Consider the following 16,902-nt stretch of genomic DNA (forward strand, 5'->3'; position numbering starts at 1 on the left):
ATATTTTATTACATTGTTCTGGTGGCATTTAGAACAGAATAACTTTATTCTCCACATTAGCAGAAAATTGTGTGAGTCACCAAGTCACAAATCAATTCAAAAATACTGGCAGTAATCAGACCACCGTCACACAAATGCATACATAAAACTTCAGTACAAATACATCAGAGTCTTATAACTCAGTATGCTAATTGCTTTTGGCACAAATGATCCCTTATACACCTTTTGGCTACCTAAAGGCGCCCTGCAAAGTCGTCCTGAGGGCATTGGTTCAAAATGAGAATGTTATGTGGTCTCATGCTCTCTAATCACTTTAGCACCCACAACAGTAATTATATGTTCCAGGGTCGAATTACTGGTCAGACTTTCTGTAATCTGTGACTTAGAGCTCAAAAAGGATTCCTCTGATAAAAACCTACAGGACAAAGAATTAAAGCTGGCATGAAAGAATGTTTTCACTGAAGTTAGGGAAAAGAAACTAAGACTAGCTGCATGTATAAATAGCACTAGAGGTGTTTGAGGGAATGTGTGTGAGCATTCAGTAAACTGAACATTTAACTAGAAAACGGGAAAAGAAAGGAGAGAAGAAGGGACAGAAGACGGGAAACATCCGATTTCTTTGACAATCAAAACACAGACAACGGTCTCCAAGAGGGGAAATGTTTTTGTTTTGTTTTTTAAAAACACAGACATACAAAATAAAATTATATTTACACAATAATACAAAAAATACTCTTGGCCTTTAACAACATTCATTTGATGCCTGTTCAATATGAACTCTTGTGATTTCACCAAGAACAGCAGTGTACAATACTCCTGATTCAGTTACAGTTATGTTTAGATACAGTTACAGTTATGCATTTCCCGTCTCTCTCAAGCTCGTTTTAGGGGGGGTTTTTTTCCCAGCGCCTGGAATTCAAAGACCAAAGCGTTCAGCAGGACTGACAGCAGCTTTCTGGCGGTTGTTGAAAAAGCACGATCGGAGTCGAGCTGAAGGAAAGAGGACAAAGTGAAACCCTTCACTTCATCCTGAAATTATTCCTGAACTTCGGACACGTCGGGGGGATATCAGAGAGGTTTGCTTCACGTGGTAACCATGGTAACATCAGCAACAGCACTAGTAGAGGAGGAGGACGGGGTCGGATCTGACGTAACCATGGTGGTGGCAGCAGGAGCTTCTGTTGATGCTTGCATTGTAACGGGTGGCTCAGCAGGGCGAGCGGGTTTAGCGATCTTCATGGGAACGAAAGCGTTGGAGGCGCAGTGCTCGCTCAGATACTCGCCTCCTTTCTCCTCGTAGTCCTGTCTGCTGATCCATCCCTCCGACCCTGCTCCAGGAGGGTGCTCCAACACCCAGCCTCGTGCTCCATGCCAGGCATCCAAGGCCGGACAAGACGCCATGGTCACCTATGAAGAAGTTTTAGGTTACCTTCAGATGATCTCAACAATAATCAAAGCATCTGAAAGGACCGGACAGTTTAGCTGGAGTCATTTATCCCATAACGGTTCCCATAACTCACTTCTTTACTTTGAAACAAGCTCTGTTGCTTCATATCTAACTATATGCACTATTTACATGGCTGGCTACTCACTGGACACTTTATTAGGTACACCTTGCTAGTACTGGGTTGGATCCGTTTTCCCCTTTAGAGCTGCCTTAATTCTTCAGCCAAGTGCTGGAAACATTCCTCAGGACATTTTGGAGGGCGTTCACTGGATACGTTTTCTTTTTCAGACCATTCTCTGTAAACTCTAGTGATGGCTGGGTGGGACAATCCCTGTGGCGGGACAATCTTCAAAATCACTTAAACTTTTTTTCTCCATTCTAATTCTAGGTTTGAACTTCAGTGCCTGCATGCACCGAGTAGCTGCCATGTGATTGGCTGATTAGATATTTGCACTAACAAGCAGTTGAACAGGTGTACCTAACAAAGTGTACGGTGAGTGTACATTAGATCATTTATATTTATGTCACATCCCATGGTGAACTTTAGAAAAATATTTGAGCTGATGACTTTAAAGCAGGAGTGTTGAACTCCAGGCCTCGAGGGCCGGTCTCCTGCAGGTTTTAGATATCACCCTGGGTCAACACACCTGAATCAAGTGATTAGTTCATTACCAGGCCTCTGGAGAACTTCAAGACATACTGAGGAGGTAATTTAGCAATTTAAATCAGCTGTGTTGGATCAAGGAAACATCTAAAGCCTGCAGGACACCGGCCCTCGAGGCCTGGAGTTCGACACCTGTGCTTTAAAGAGACGATACGACCTTTTTGTGGCGTTTTGCGTTCCGTTAATGTTCAAGTTTTTTTCCAGAGAAAACACGAAAGCTTAAAGTCCAGGGTTTTACCTGAAAGCTCTTGTTTTCTGTTTTTTGTGGTTACTGTTTGAACTATATTAGATTTTTTTTGTCCTTATCAAAAAAAGATTTCAGATTTTTTGACAAAGTAAACATAACAGGGTTTTAGGAGAGCACAGGCTGTACCTTGAATTGTGACTGGAAGGGTCTCATGGCCAGCAGTTCTCGCTCTACTCTCTCTTTCATCCCAGGATACTGCATGTTCCCTCCGGTCAGAAATACATTGCTCACTAGCGCCTCCTGCTGCTCTGGAGTGTACCTATTTGTGATTAAAGCATCAAAGTTCACATCATTAACAAAAAAATAAATACCATCAGTAAAAAACTAATAAAAAAATAATAATAAAAGAATGTTTATATAACATAGCATTTTCTGGCTCCTTGTAATAACTTCATCAGGATGAGGTTATGTGTTTATACAACTTCTCTGCATATTTGTGCTTTTGTGTACAACCGTTACATCCCATCATTACCTGGCCAAAACATATTGCAGAGTCTCCATCAGTCCCATCTGCTCCTCTCCAGTCAGCGAGGGCTGGAACAAAATCTCTGGACACCGCAGACGCTCCGTCCCCACAAAGAGCTGGTGGTACTCCGCCATGTTAAACACGGGCTGGAGAAGGAGGGGGGGGGAGTTCTCCTTCATTAACGTGAAGTTATGACAGTTTTGACACCACCACATGTTTCAAATGTTGCAATAGCAAAGTTATGCTCAGAAACTACTAGAAGTTTTTCTACACATTTTGCCACACATGACCGCAGCAGGTATTTCCCTGCACAGCATTAATGAGGCTCTACATGTCTCTGAGACATTCAGGTATCCTGTGCCATTACCTGAACCACATTAGCAGGTTTTTCTGGCAGCGAGTCCTCGGGGAAGTCAGAATCCATCAGTGCCACTCCATCTGTCTCGTCCATCGGCTGTTCCAGCTCTGACACCTGACAGAGAGCGACAGAACAGCCTCAGGCTTTGTGTCAGGAGCACTACATCCACCGCAGCAATCAAGCACAGATGCTGTAGAGCCTCGCAGCACAGTCGTGATAATGACATTTACACCTAATTAATTATTGGATCATTTCAATTTCACTTGTGCTCTGTAGTCATTTTCACTGTAATTTGACAACTTGAGCTCTTCTTCTGGATTATTTACATAACCATCTCATTATGGATACAGTGCTAACGCTGTCATATGCTCAGGTCATACATAGCATTCTTCTATTAACTGCTTTACCTTTCTACCAAAAAGCAGTTACAGATCCAAATACTGATTCAGACACAGAGCCTGGAAATGTGGGCACAGCACATGCAAACACAAGTCAGTACAACCGAATTCTATTTTTTAAACTTGATGGCAGAACACCTACCTCCGCCTTTCCCTCTGCTCCATCACTGTGCAGCAGCTTCTGTCTACCCTGCTCTACAGCGAGCTGCAATTTGTTGATGTACGACTGCAGTTCCTCGGCTGAATCCATGTTAAGCTCCACCAGACTCTTGTGAAACTGATCCAGCAGGCCGTCCTCCAGCAGCTCCTGCACGCATGCACACACACACACACACACACATTACTCTATGATCAGTAGGTGAAATACTGAGAAAGGATGAATAAACTCTAAACAGAATTAGAGTAAACTCATTTGGAGGCAACAGATGGAATTTTACATATTTTTTGAACTTTTTAGCTCCATTTCCAAACAATAAACATTGAAAGTCTGAACTCACTAGCTCACTAATTTTTTCCTGCACAATTTTATCAATACAACCAGTTCTCTGAGCTTTCAATGAAACAAAAAACTATCTTTGAGCCCACAGAGTACAAATTTCTTAGCATATCTTCATGTCTTCTCTTGCTGGTGCCGTAGTTCCTTTTGATGATGCATGCCTGGGTAGCTCTTTTGCTTATGGTCATCCATAAGTAAAAATGATTTACTTACTAGACATAAACTCAGATTTACACCATAGAATAACTAAAATCATACATTGCCTTCAGCAGTTTGATGTGTTTATTACTGATTGCCAATTTCCATCTTGTCTTCCGTCCTCAGCTGGAACAATCAATCAATCAATCGTCTTTGACTCGCAGTGTAACTGCCAACATCTAAATTATGCATTTCTTTTTCTGCGACTCTCTTTCGCTCTTGCTTGGTCACCCATGGTGTTGTAAATGATTCCCGCAATCCCAGTGGAAGTGCAATGGAATTAAATTTTATCTGCCAATCAGGTGCTATGTTAGAAATCATGTTGTTTGTCAACACTGCACTACCGTTACAACTACTATAAGTATGCATGCATGTACCGGCCTAAAAACAATATCCAAACCTCCTGTTGGCAGTTCCATTGAAATATAGAAAGGTAGGCGTTTAAAAAAATGGAAAAAGATGAGAGAAACAAAAAAGGCTGACTGATAAATAAGACAGGAATCAGCCATCAGAGAGACGACTCTTGTGCTTGTGAACTTTAAAAGGTCCAATAAGGTCCTTGCCTGTACTGCTAAGAGTCTGTCCAGCCTCTCTTGGTCCTGCTGCAGCTTCTCCTCTCGGCGGCGAGCATTAATCTCTTGAAGTCGTCGAAGTTGCTGAGCTCGTCTCTCTTGCCGCTCCTCTACACTCACACAGCCGCCCGGCACCTTACTCGAAAACGGAAGCTGCATACGGTGAACTTCCCGCTCGTAAAACTCTGGGCTGCGCCACTTTTCCAGCTCTGTGAAAAACACAGCACCGAGGAAATGCAAAGTCAAGGGGAGGAGAAACCACATGCATGCATCTCTGTGCTGGCTCCTCACTCCTTTTATTCACAGTCATCTGTTTCTCTAGTAGTTCTGAGGAGGAACTCACTGTGTGCATTTTACTGATGTTACTTAAATATTCTTCAGCTATCATAAATCTAAAGCATTTAATTGCTGTCCCATAAAAAAAAATGCGTAGTTACATGTCCATGGATATATTTGTACCTTCATGATAATCCACAGCAGTGTAGCTGTGCTCATGCAGCAGCTCCTCCATGCGGCTGAGTGTGATGGCAGCAAGGTGACCTGGGTATTTCAGCTGCAGGAGGCGCTGCAGGTAGGACGCTGCCTGGCTCCCAGCCACATTCACACGCTTACAATTCACAGCATCCAACCTTGAACAAAAACCACATAAGAACTAAAACTATGGTGTGTGATAAAAATCAGGAAAGCAGAGCAAACAGTAAAAGCTGTATATAAATCATTCATTTATGCTTGTTGATCCTCACCTGCCATTAATAACCGGCAGGATGTGTGAGCAGTGGTAACCTGAGGACAGAACGATGCCCGTGTGTGGTGACTGGAGCTTCCTTTGATTGTTATTGTGGTAGAAACTGTACAAGGAATCCACACCATAGGAGACGTATGGGACGCTGTAGCACTCAAAAAGCAGCTCTGACATCATCTGGCGGCAGTGCAGTGGGTTGCAGGGCGCCTCTGTCAGCACAATGGGGTGATCCACACTACTCTGCAAAAATAATAATAAAAATAATAAAGTGGTGTTGATGTATTGTCTGGGTGTCCACGTGACTTATATGACTATAAACAGCTAGCAGAAAATATCCCGGGAGTTAAGTTGTTCAATTAATCCTGAACTCCAGATACAAAACCTTCAAACAAACCAACGTTTCACTTAAAAATGACTGATTTAACTTCCGCTCACCTCTGACGTGATGCCCAGGTGTGTAAACACATAGTCGAAGATGAGCTCCTGGATTTCAAAGTTGACCACCACGTTTCGGTCAAACTGGCTCTTCAGCAGCCACCGCAGCGGCTCCAAATTGGGGATGTCGTTACCGATCTGGGTCTCACTGCGGGCAGCGCCTCTGCTTCGCGCCGCCACCGACTTGAACAGGAGCCGCGGAGGGTCGAGCTCGGCCCCCAGAGCCGCCCAGCCGGCCCGGGTCTGGAAGGAGCCGTTATCTATCACTATAGGAGAGGGTGTATGGGTCAGATACTGTGCGGGGAGCTCAAAAATCGGATCAGGGGAGGCTTTCCAGTCCTGGAACGAGAAAATCTGACACACCGGTCCTTCTTTGGAAGCCATTTTGAAAATGTGTAACTGCAAAATACAGCCGACTGGAGGCTCGGTGTCGCCGATTTACAGTTCCTGACAGATTTTTAAATCACTTTTATCATATAACATTTTCATAGACAGTGTGTGATTTTAGCAATACGAATTGGAAACAAACATCGATTAAAACACACACACACACACAATATACATGACAAATCCGAATGGAGAAAAGCATAAGACTAATAGTCTAGCTCAGCGATTCCCTAAATATGAGACGCCCCCCCCTGGTGGGCTAGCAAGGTACTGCAGGTGGGCCCCATTTATGTACAGTTACATTCATCCATCTATCCATTGTATTTATATACAAAGTGAATTAAATCTGAGAATAGGAGGTGGTTAGTTTGTGATATTACTCTTTACTCTTATTTACTGCTCTTGTTTCGAAGTTTGTGTCCCAGTGGCAGGTGGGTCACACTTTAGCCTTAAAACTGTGTATATGACTGGGTAGTATGAGCAATTTATAGCCAAAAGCCTGTATTAGTTATATATTTTGAATAAAATGTTCAAGTAAATTCATCACTTTTTCTTGTATTTTTTTTTAGAGTGAAGATTTAAGATTGGGTGAGCCCCAGGGGATTTTCTGAATTTAAGTGGGCCACAGCACTCTTAACTTTGAAAATGGCTGGTCTAGCTAATATAAACAAAATACAATTAAAACATTTAAATTATTTTTAATTCCTGATCAACAATTTATTTTTGAAATGCAGTTATTTTATCTACAAAAAAGACCCCGTATAGAGTTTCAGAGAGCTGTAGGGTAAACACCAAGACCCATCACATCTGTGTAGGTTCTCAGTTCCAGGTCACAGTAATCTAAGGAGCTTGGAAAGAAAAGCGACTGGACTTCTTTGAGTTTCTTGAAGAATTTTCACCTCTCATCCAAACAGCTTCTTCAGTTAAGTTCAGTTCAGTTCAGTTAAGACCAAATAGTGGAGATTCCCAGGTATTTAAGCCCTAGTGGGAGTTGTCCCTTAAGATGGTCATTGACCCACTATTGATCATGTGCCTCATGACATGAGCCAAGGTGTGAAAAGGGGTGTGGATCATTATCAGCAGAGGTTTCGGGTGAAGCCTTTGTGAGACCTTGCCTCACCCTATCATGTGACTTCCTTCCTTCCTTTTTGAAATCCTTTAAAGTGACCTCGCAAGAACTGCTGATGAACTTCTTGGTAATATTTAGAGTGATCTATGCACTACATCTGCTACTTCAGTTATTAGCAAAGGACTGAATAACACTGTATTCATTTAGAGCACAGAAGTCTGGAGCTGGTAAACTGTTCCCCAACTTAGAAACTCAAGAATCTGGATAACTGTATCAGAGCACAGTGTCAAGTTTTGTTTTGGGCTGTTGTTTTATATCATTTTTTGTTGCAATAACTGGACTACAAGAAATTTCTGATAGTCATTGTTTGGAATATAAATGTTAACAACAACAGAACCAGGACAGTGGTGTATGTACAATTTAGAATTTTAGAGTTTTAACAGTTTACAGTTTAATTAATCAAATCTGCAACTGAGATAAGTACATATCATGTCTTTAGCATTTTATATTCTTTTTGAGAGAATTATTTTAACATTTCTTGAATATTAATAGTACAGTTGGTTATTGGTGGAGGCCAAGAAAATGCTGTTGAGCTGAACGAATCTACTTGAGCTTTTAAATTTAGCAGTACCGAATGCAATTGAGGCAATCTTTTGCATTATTTTTTAAGTTCTGCTAACGTTTTCGGGTTTAGACTGCACACTTTTGCTCTCTGTGTTGCATTTGTAACTTTATGTCTACTGTGTCCTCCAATCCCTCTTGGGTCCACGCACTCTACAGGTCTCCTCTTCTGTTACTATTAGATCTATTAAGTTATTTCTTGTATGTCATCCCCCTTTGCTCCCTCCCCACCCTCCTGTCTCCTGTCAGCACTGTCCTGACCAATAAAGCCAAAAGGGATCATGTTCTGAAACCTTTCATCATCTTCCAAAGCGTCCTGTCTTCTAATGTAACTGAGGCTCCCTGAGCGGAGAGTCTTTTTGACATCTTTATTGATAATAATCCGCATATGTAAAGCTGTATTTGTTATGTCCCATCCCTGATTTCCAGCGGGAATGAGAAATGGGCAAGGGCGTAGATTTGGTATGGACGGAAGGGACATGTCCCCACCAATATCCCGCGATTATTGAATTGTCCCCACCAATAATTTGATCTCTTCGAGTAAAGAAAAACAAACCCGATAGAAAGAAAAAAAACGATCTGTCAACGTCTCAGTCACCCAGCGGTGCAGAAAGAGTTAAATTACGTTCTCTACTGGAGTCCTACCTCATGTGACAAATATGGCCAATGTGATTGGCTGTGCCATTCAGGGAGCTCTGTTTAGTTTTAGCAGCGGCAAGCCTGCGCTGCGAGGACCTGCAAGGAGGAGAGGAGGATGGCAGCAAAAGGGAAGAACCTGGATATAAGAAAGTATTTATCAAAGAAACCTGTAAGTGACTTAAACTCAAGTTCACTCATAAACTGTGTCCGTCATAATAACGTTACAGGCTATGCTAGGCTTTGGCCCACATCAGTCTAAAATTGTACGTAACCATGAATAACGTGTTTTGGAAACTAACTGCACAACAGGCAGCACTATTAGTTATCTCAGTCTCAGAGCAGCATTTCTAATTTTGATTGAAACTGTCAGAGAAAACGGCGCCTCGAGCAAGCCAGGATATTCGTTTACAGAGGCTGTTAAAATTATATGTCTAACGTTAAAATGTTGGTGACACAATAATTTCATCCTAATGGCACTGACATATTCATAGCGTTAATTTTTGAGACAAAATATCATGAAGTAGTCATGATTTTGCAAATATTCCACCTTGTAGTGCAGTTTGCACAAATTGTTTTAAAAATGCACTCACCCTACAAACATTACTGATGAGTCAAGATCTGCACAAATTGACAGAAACACTGAAGCAGCTACCCATTTTATTCTTATTGTCATGTATGTCCTATTTGTCAGGTGACAGAAGAACCAACACAAAGCTCAGAGAGTAATGGTGATACAAGATCGCAGGTGAAATTGGATGATGACTTGTTGGTTCATGACTGTATTTGAAGCACATGTGTGACTGCATGTATGTGGAATGTCTCACTGTCATTTATCAGGTGACAGAGGCAGCTCTGCCATGTTGTAGCTCGGACAGAGGTGAAGAGGCGAGGTCACAGGTGACTGACTGATGTTTTGGTGCTATAGATTAACTAGTATTTATTATCATGACAATTGTTAGGCTGCTGATGTAAATTGATTCATTAGTGTATATTTGACAAAGAATCTGAATTGTCATGTCTCACTTTTTATATGGCACGAATCAATGTGTTATTTTATCAGGTGGCAATATGTTCTAGTGCAGTCAGATGGGAAGAGCCAGGGCCAGAGGTGAGGCACATCAAGCACATAATAATTTTAATCTGAGGATAAAACACATGTACTGAGGCTGAAAGAAGCTTCAGTGCTCTCAGAAGACTAAAAACATGGCTAAGGTTAACAATGACTCAAATGAGATTAAACAATGCTGCTGTATGCCATGTTCACCAGGAGACACTGGATAGTATAGATGTACAAATATGCCAGCAGTTTATCTCAGTTAACAAGAGGAGAAGGCATGTGTTTGCCTCCTTCACATAGTGGACATTGAGTTGTTGTGTGGGGCACCAGTAGTCCATGTCTGTTGCTGTAACAGTAGTTCATGTTTAGAATAACAAATCCCAGCTCACTGATTTGATATGGGCAATAGTGCCTAAAATGTTGCGTAATTTTGCTGAGAGATCTTTTACTTTGTGGTAATCTCAGATGAGTAGTTTTATGGACAAAAACCACCAGGTCATTCAGTGTTCCCTTAGTGCTAATGTGTAAGAGATGTTGGTGTACTATAACTGAAGTAATCTTGTTAAGTCCTTAAAGTCATATTCTTTTATTGTCATGACTCTATTTTTATTTTTGTATGATACCTGATTTATATGGAATATGGCTGAAGTAAGCTAAAGTCTAAAATACTTAGTCATTTGTTTAATAGTAATTTAACATTATATAATTCACATATAAATGGTTATATAAATTATATAAATATAAATTAAATGGTTTAAAAGCATGTAGAATAGCATATGTAAGCAAGTATATTTCTCCTTTTTTTATCAAGAACCAAAGACAAAAAGGGGGGGGGGAGAAAGAAACAGGGCAGGGTTCGGTGGTTGAATCATCCATCCCCACCAATGCCAAAACCAAATCTACGCCCTTGGAAATGGGTCCCGAAAAACAGAGGGTAAAATGTGTGGGAATGTGGTAGCAGACAAGCGTAGATGTTTAAATTGTACTAATGTTGGAAACTTGTGCTGGAACGCAGGAGCAGAAAGAGACGCACATTACCACGATTTGTAGCCACATTTATAGAAAAAGTGACATAAATATACCTGCCTTTCACCACTAGAGGTCATACTTCACCGTGTGAGGGTAATTCATGCGCTCATATTTTCATTTATATTTGAGTTATTATAGCCAGATTCTCGGATTAGATCTGTTATTAAACATACAGATTTTTTTTGGGTAAGTCTATATCTTCAATCTCGTAATACAAGAATTTTAACTCCTCTCTAGAATAATATAATTGCCTTTCACAAGATTTTTTCCCCCTGGTCTGAAGCTCTGGCTCTAACCACCGGAGCCATTTCAGTCTGTGTGCAAACTAAAATACATGTTACAATTGTTGTTTTGTTTTATTTTTTACACACGCAGTATCAGCTGAAGCTGTTCGATCTGTTATTTCACCAGTAAAATTCCTGGATTGTTTCCGTCTGCCATCCTGTTACTCTCAGCTGACCAGGCAAAGCCTCAGCTGGATATGTGGGGCACCTGCACATGAGAGCTACTGTACGTCCCAGTCGGCTTCCATTCAGATCAGCCATCCGCTGCATTATCTTAATGGAAATGGAACCCACTGTGGCAAAAAATGAGACACGAGATGCAAAAAAAGATGTTTTGTCAAGTATTAAAATGGAAGAATCGTTTCTTTATCTTCATCTTTTCTTCTTGCAGTTTCTTATACTTTGTTTTTGTAACCATTATGCCCACCATGTGCAAATGTACACTTCATCTACTTCACATCCTGTGAAACTGAAACACAGCGAATGCACACAAAAGGCAAACACACTCAGTTAAACCACTAAAATGCTGAAGACTGAAATTGTGCAAATCCAGCAAAGGAGCTCTGCTGATTATTATTATTATTATACACTTTTTATTTAGCTTTTCTCTCAAATATAAGGACATGTAAACAGATAATCAGATAACATGTTTTTTGGGGGCAGCATTATTTCCTGGATAGCAGAGACATGTCGGGGAGGAAGATGAAGAAAAGTGTGTGTGTGTGTGTGTGTGTGTGTGTGTGTGTGTGTGTGTGTGTGTGTGTGTGTGTGTGTGTGTGTGTGAGTGAGTGATGGGGGGGGTTACAGTATGATGTATGATGGTGTGTCACTGAAGCACGAACACAGTTCACTGCTCAGGCACAAAGCTCTAAGTGACTGCCGCCCCCTTCCTCCTGATGCTAATAAGCAGATCTGGGTCACATCACCCTCTCAGACACACACACACACACACATGACTACATACCACTGGTAACACACACACAACCGCATCCATACTATCCACACATCCCCACACACAGAGAAAAATCCATCCCCTTCTACTTTCTTTCCTTTCAAACACACACACATACACTGGCGTCCATTCCTTCTAGGAGGCGAGACGTGACTTTGTGCTGCTGTCCGTGCACAGCGCTTGCAGCTTTATGCTTGTTGTGCTTGTCATCCAGGCAGCAGTGATGAGGAGGGGGCAACTGATAGGCTACAAGCACTATGGAAGTGCCACGCGTGATGCCAGGCAGCCTCCATTTTGTGGAAGAATGAACAGACAGTTCCCACTGAAAGGGAGGGGGCGTGTTATAAAGGTCCTGTTTCATTAAAAATGTTTATGAATACATCGGTGATTTATCAGCGACGATAAGTCTCACTATGATGAGATGCAGTTAGTCAGTGGGTAGTGGGTATTGGGCAGGGCTTCACCTCCTTACAGCAGGACGTGACTACAGTTTCTCCTTCAGAATATACTGTTTGGGGGGGGGTTTTCCCCGCACACAGTTTTGGGAGGAAAAACATCCGTCAGTGTGGATTAAGTGTGTGACTGTGAGTCACAGCATTCTGAACTCATTTTAATTCCGTTGTTATGGCAACACAGAACTTTCTTTTGGCCCACATCAGCACAGAATTAGGAGACATCCCTCCTTTTATCGTTTTTGTTTTTGTAATTTAAGAAGCAGCTTTAACCATCCTTGGTCGTTTTGATGTCACAGTTGGATTAAAAGTCACATTTAGGTTTGTGTCATTTCTGGCAGGAGCACAATTAAGAAGCCTGCAGCAGTGCCAAAGCCAATAAGTGCATTTTTCCTCATTTCTTTTTTCTTTTCTCTCTTTTTTTTAATTCGAGTGTAACTCGCTGAAAACCGTCATTTTATAGACCTGTTTAACTGATCATTTGATCACACACACACATTTTCAGTGAACCCCTGGTTGGATGGTTTATAATCCATACTACAGAATGCACTGCAGTATTTAAAAATGTTCGTTTGCACTGGTTTGAACAGAGTCATGTGTCTTCACGTATTTTGAGATCAGATCAAATGTAATGTAACTAGATTTCTGATTGAAAACTCGGTTAAAGGTTGGGATAAGATTCGGCTGAGGATAAGGTTTGGGAAAGAATTACTGCGATTAGAGCAAATCAGATAATACTGTCAGTAACTGCTGCGTTTGTGGGAGTGTGAAGAAACGAAGAAAGCAGGAAGAGAGACCAGTTTATGTAACGACTCTGACTCTGAGCACTTCTGATATAGCAGAGGCACGCTGCAACCTCTGTGACTCTCCTCTGCGCCCTGTCACGTCTGCGCATTCAAGCACACACGCTGAGATGCATACACAGTAAACTGCACTCCTTTGTCTCTCTGTCTGTCTCTCTCTCTCTCTCATCACATACAAACACACACACACACACACAGGGTTTGTCACTACCGCTCTCTTCAGTGCCTGGTCCTGTAAGCCTAGCAGATCTTTTTGGGCCACAGAGTGATGAATGTGTTTGTGCACCTGTCACTATCCATGCATCAGATATGTGTGTATGAGAGAGAGAGACTGTGAAAAAAGTATTTCTAAAAATTTAGTTTGTTATTGGTTATTTCATCCGCTGGGTATTTAAGAAAAATAATACACGTTTGGGCCTTCCAGCCATACAGGTGTTCTCACTAGCCTGGCTGATCCAACATCTCATCTGGTTGAGCAAAGCTGTAGAAGGATGTGCTCATTCACAAACCCCGCCCTGAAAAGCACCTGTCCGTTCACAGCCACCAGAATTAGTCACGATAGGCCCATCCAACTTCCTATTTCCACACAGGCCAAATAGTTTGGTCGAATAACTGCAGCAAACTCTGTTCTTTCAGACGAATCTGCCAGTGTGTCATTGTAGAATAAAAACCTTGATATAAGCATGAATGGGTTGCTGGGGTTTAAGTGAGGTGTGTAACAAAATCAAGTAGTAATGAATGTAATTTTCAGTGGAGCCATGTGCAGAAATTACAGTCATAGAAGGGAACAAGATCCGACTTTTGGGGGGGACAAAAAAAACCCACAAACAGTGAAACTGTATTTTTCGCTTCCATTGCTGCAAATCATCATTGTGAGCTCCACGATGTTACAAAATAAAATGCACTGAAATCTTATGTGCTAATTATAGATAAAAAAAAACAACAATGCCGTTTGACCTCCCCATGAAACGCCTCACAGTGGTTTGATCCACTGCCTACATTCCCTCACTCCTCTACTTACCCGAGGTGGACTCGAAACAACATGTGAGACACTGGGTTTACAATAAAATATATTTACAGTCACATATTAATAATATTCATGATTTTTTGTGTTTATTTCTGATTTTTTTCCCCTCAATTTTATGATTTCCATTTAACTAATCAGTGGATCGGTGTTGCCTGATATGGGTTTATGCAGCTGCATATAAAAATGTCTGTTTGTTTCTCAACAGTGCAGCTTTAATTTATACATTAATGAAGGGAAAGGTTCGATTTAAGCCTTCAGACAGAAAAAAAACCCGACCGGTGCTGAAAAAAATCTCTTTTCTCCGAAATCTCAAAGCACACGCGCACACACCCTGTCCAATTACTGTGGCCATGGCAACTATCAGAGATTATTGCTCCCAGTCAGCACTGCACGGCTGTTAGACGGGGCTGTGAGCCTCTCCTATTTCAGGCCTACACACACACACACACACGGAGTCTGAATTAATCCTTCTCTTTGTAGCCTGGAAGCTAAACTGCTCGCCCCAGAAGCCAGTGTTAAAGTAGCTCAGTTTGAAAGAAAAAAAAGTCAGACAGAAAATCGATTTATTTCCTTCAAGGGGAAGGGAAATATAAATCTATCCTGTCCGACAGGATTTAATCTGGGCTTTTATTTTATCATTTATTTTCTTTTATTTACCTTTTTAATCTGTTTCACTGTAACTGATATTAATTTCGAGTATATTGTTCCCAAACGTGGAAGCAGCGAGTTTTTATTTCGGATGGAGCTGAATGTACCAGAGCCGCGTGTTTGCAGTCGTGTGCGCGCGCGCCCGGGTGTGTGACATTTGCAGCGATTCTCTGTCCCGGCGTTAGCCCGGGGATTGCGCGTGTCATGGGGGAGGGAGAAGAGCTTCAAGGTCTCATCCTAGCTCCTCACCGTCCTACACACACACACACACACACACACACACACACACACACACACACACACACACACAGACATGATGACACACACTCACTAACAAAAACTGTCTTGGCCTGAACACAAATAGCAGCTGGCAAAGCAGCTCAAGCCAAGCATGAAAATATGCGGAACTTTTACTGTCCTCTGGCTCGTTTCTAAATTTAGATCTCTCGCCCTTTTTTTTCTTGTAATGATGCTCGTTAAAACATTTGGGCCTGTGTTTTGCAATGGTTTGTTCTTCTCAGATCATCAAAATTGCAATCAATTTAATCACGGTTGTAAACAGGCGTCACAAAGATTGTTCATATTTTAGAAGCTCAAAAATCACAGCTCAGGGAGAATGTCTGTATTTTTCAGCCTTCCTGCCACGGAGGGAAGTTTTTGCAAGCCGGCTGCAAAAATGTGATGACAGTTTTGCTGTCTTGTCACAGCAAATTACGGAGGGACAAATGAGATGCTTCGTATTCGCAAGGATTCAATTCAATTCGATTTTATTTATACATCGCCAAATCACAAGAACAGTCGCCTAAGGGCATTTGATCACATCTGAGGTTGAGAAGAAATATTCCCTTAAACTGAGATTTTCAACCTCGTCTTTAGATGAAAGCACCTCACCGAGAGAAAATAATTAATGTATATATTCGATGTTGACCGTGTTGTGTTACGTTTTAATGTTGCTTGTTTGGTACATATTTTCTGTGTGATTGTGGAGCTGTCCGTGGAGCTGTCCGTGGTGCGCATTCAGCAACTGGCCTGCAGCAGGATGCGCAACGAGTTGCATCCTTCCCCCAGCCTGCCGATCACGCTCATCTGGAGTGGAGCTGCTGGCAGGAAACGCAAAGTCTGTTGCTGTGTGCGTGCGCGAAACACACAAATAAACCCTGAGATAAATTTAAGTTTCACTGATTTCAATATTTGCCTCAAATTTACATGCTTCGTTTCTCTCACCTCTGCTGTTTTCGTTACATAAAATATTACACATGGAAATGTGTAATATTCATCGATATTTTTTGTTGTTAAAAAAACATGTTTTATGTAGGAACATAAAAAATATTAAAGGTGGCACGCTGGGGCCTTTTGTCTTTTACAGAAAACAGAAAATTCGCTGTGCGCTGTGTCGATTGATATAGCGAGATATGGCGCAGTCTTCGTGCTTAATTTCACAAAATTAGGATAGATTTCAAGTGTTGGAAGAGACATTTTTTTATTTAATTTATTTTTAAAGCAAAATATCGCGATTATTTACGCCTTTGTAGACTACATTGTTTATTTGTCATATCGGCGTATTTGAGGTATTCCAGACGTCCAGACGAGCACTCGGAAACTCAAAAATAGCCTTTCCAATTCAGTTATTTTTACACAGCCACACAGCAGCAGATTTGGATAAAGGTGGAGGTTTATTTCGCCATCACAGAGGACATCACACCCGCCGTTTGTTGGTATCGGTGTCCGTGGACCTGTTGACGGGATGAGCAGGTGAAATGTCTGGTGTTTTCATTCATGCGTGATGTCAGGCGCACTTCTGTGACACTGATGTATTTAAATGGCCTGAACGCTTTTATCCCCGTGATCAGTCGGTCGGTCAACCCCAGATGAGAGATTCAATCTCTCTCTCTCTCCCTCTCTCTCTATCTA

At 41.6% G+C, this 16,902-nt stretch overlaps 1 protein-coding gene across 1 annotated transcript; it reads right to left on the reverse strand.

The window, feature by feature from the left end:
• Nucleotides 1–6,410, reverse strand: actr5 (actin related protein 5). The gene is made up of 9 exons (XM_063464044.1): nt 6,024–6,410; nt 5,590–5,828; nt 5,306–5,475; nt 4,838–5,055; nt 3,723–3,887; nt 3,192–3,296; nt 2,831–2,970; nt 2,485–2,617; nt 1–1,407 (listed from the first exon to the last, which is right to left on the reverse strand). The coding sequence occupies exons 1-9, from the start codon at nt 6,405–6,407 to the stop codon at nt 1,084–1,086; spliced, it is 1,878 nt and encodes a 625-aa protein (XP_063320114.1). The 5' UTR covers nt 6,408–6,410; the 3' UTR covers nt 1–1,083.
• Nucleotides 6,411–16,902: the final 10,492 nt, after the last annotated feature.

The sequence above is a fragment of the Pelmatolapia mariae genome, linkage group LG20 (assembly GCF_036321145.2).
Source record: "Pelmatolapia mariae isolate MD_Pm_ZW linkage group LG20, Pm_UMD_F_2, whole genome shotgun sequence".
In the NCBI taxonomy this organism is placed as follows: domain Eukaryota; kingdom Metazoa; phylum Chordata; class Actinopteri; order Cichliformes; family Cichlidae; genus Pelmatolapia; species Pelmatolapia mariae.

What these genes read in the sequence shown, in the direction of transcription:
- actr5 (XM_063464044.1), bottom strand. Translation starts at nt 6,407, where the DNA reads ATGGCTTCCAAAGAAGGACCGGTGTGTCAGATTTTCTCGTTCCAGGAC. An exon ending in CTGCCGGTTATTAATGGCAG is followed by an intron (nt 5,476 to 5,589) that starts GTGAGGATCAAC and finishes TTTTTGTTCAAG; the next exon opens with GTTGGATGCTGTGAATTGTA. An exon ending in ACAGACTCTTAGCAGTACAG is followed by an intron (nt 3,888 to 4,837) that starts GCAAGGACCTTA and finishes GCATGCGTGCAG; the next exon opens with GAGCTGCTGGAGGACGGCCT.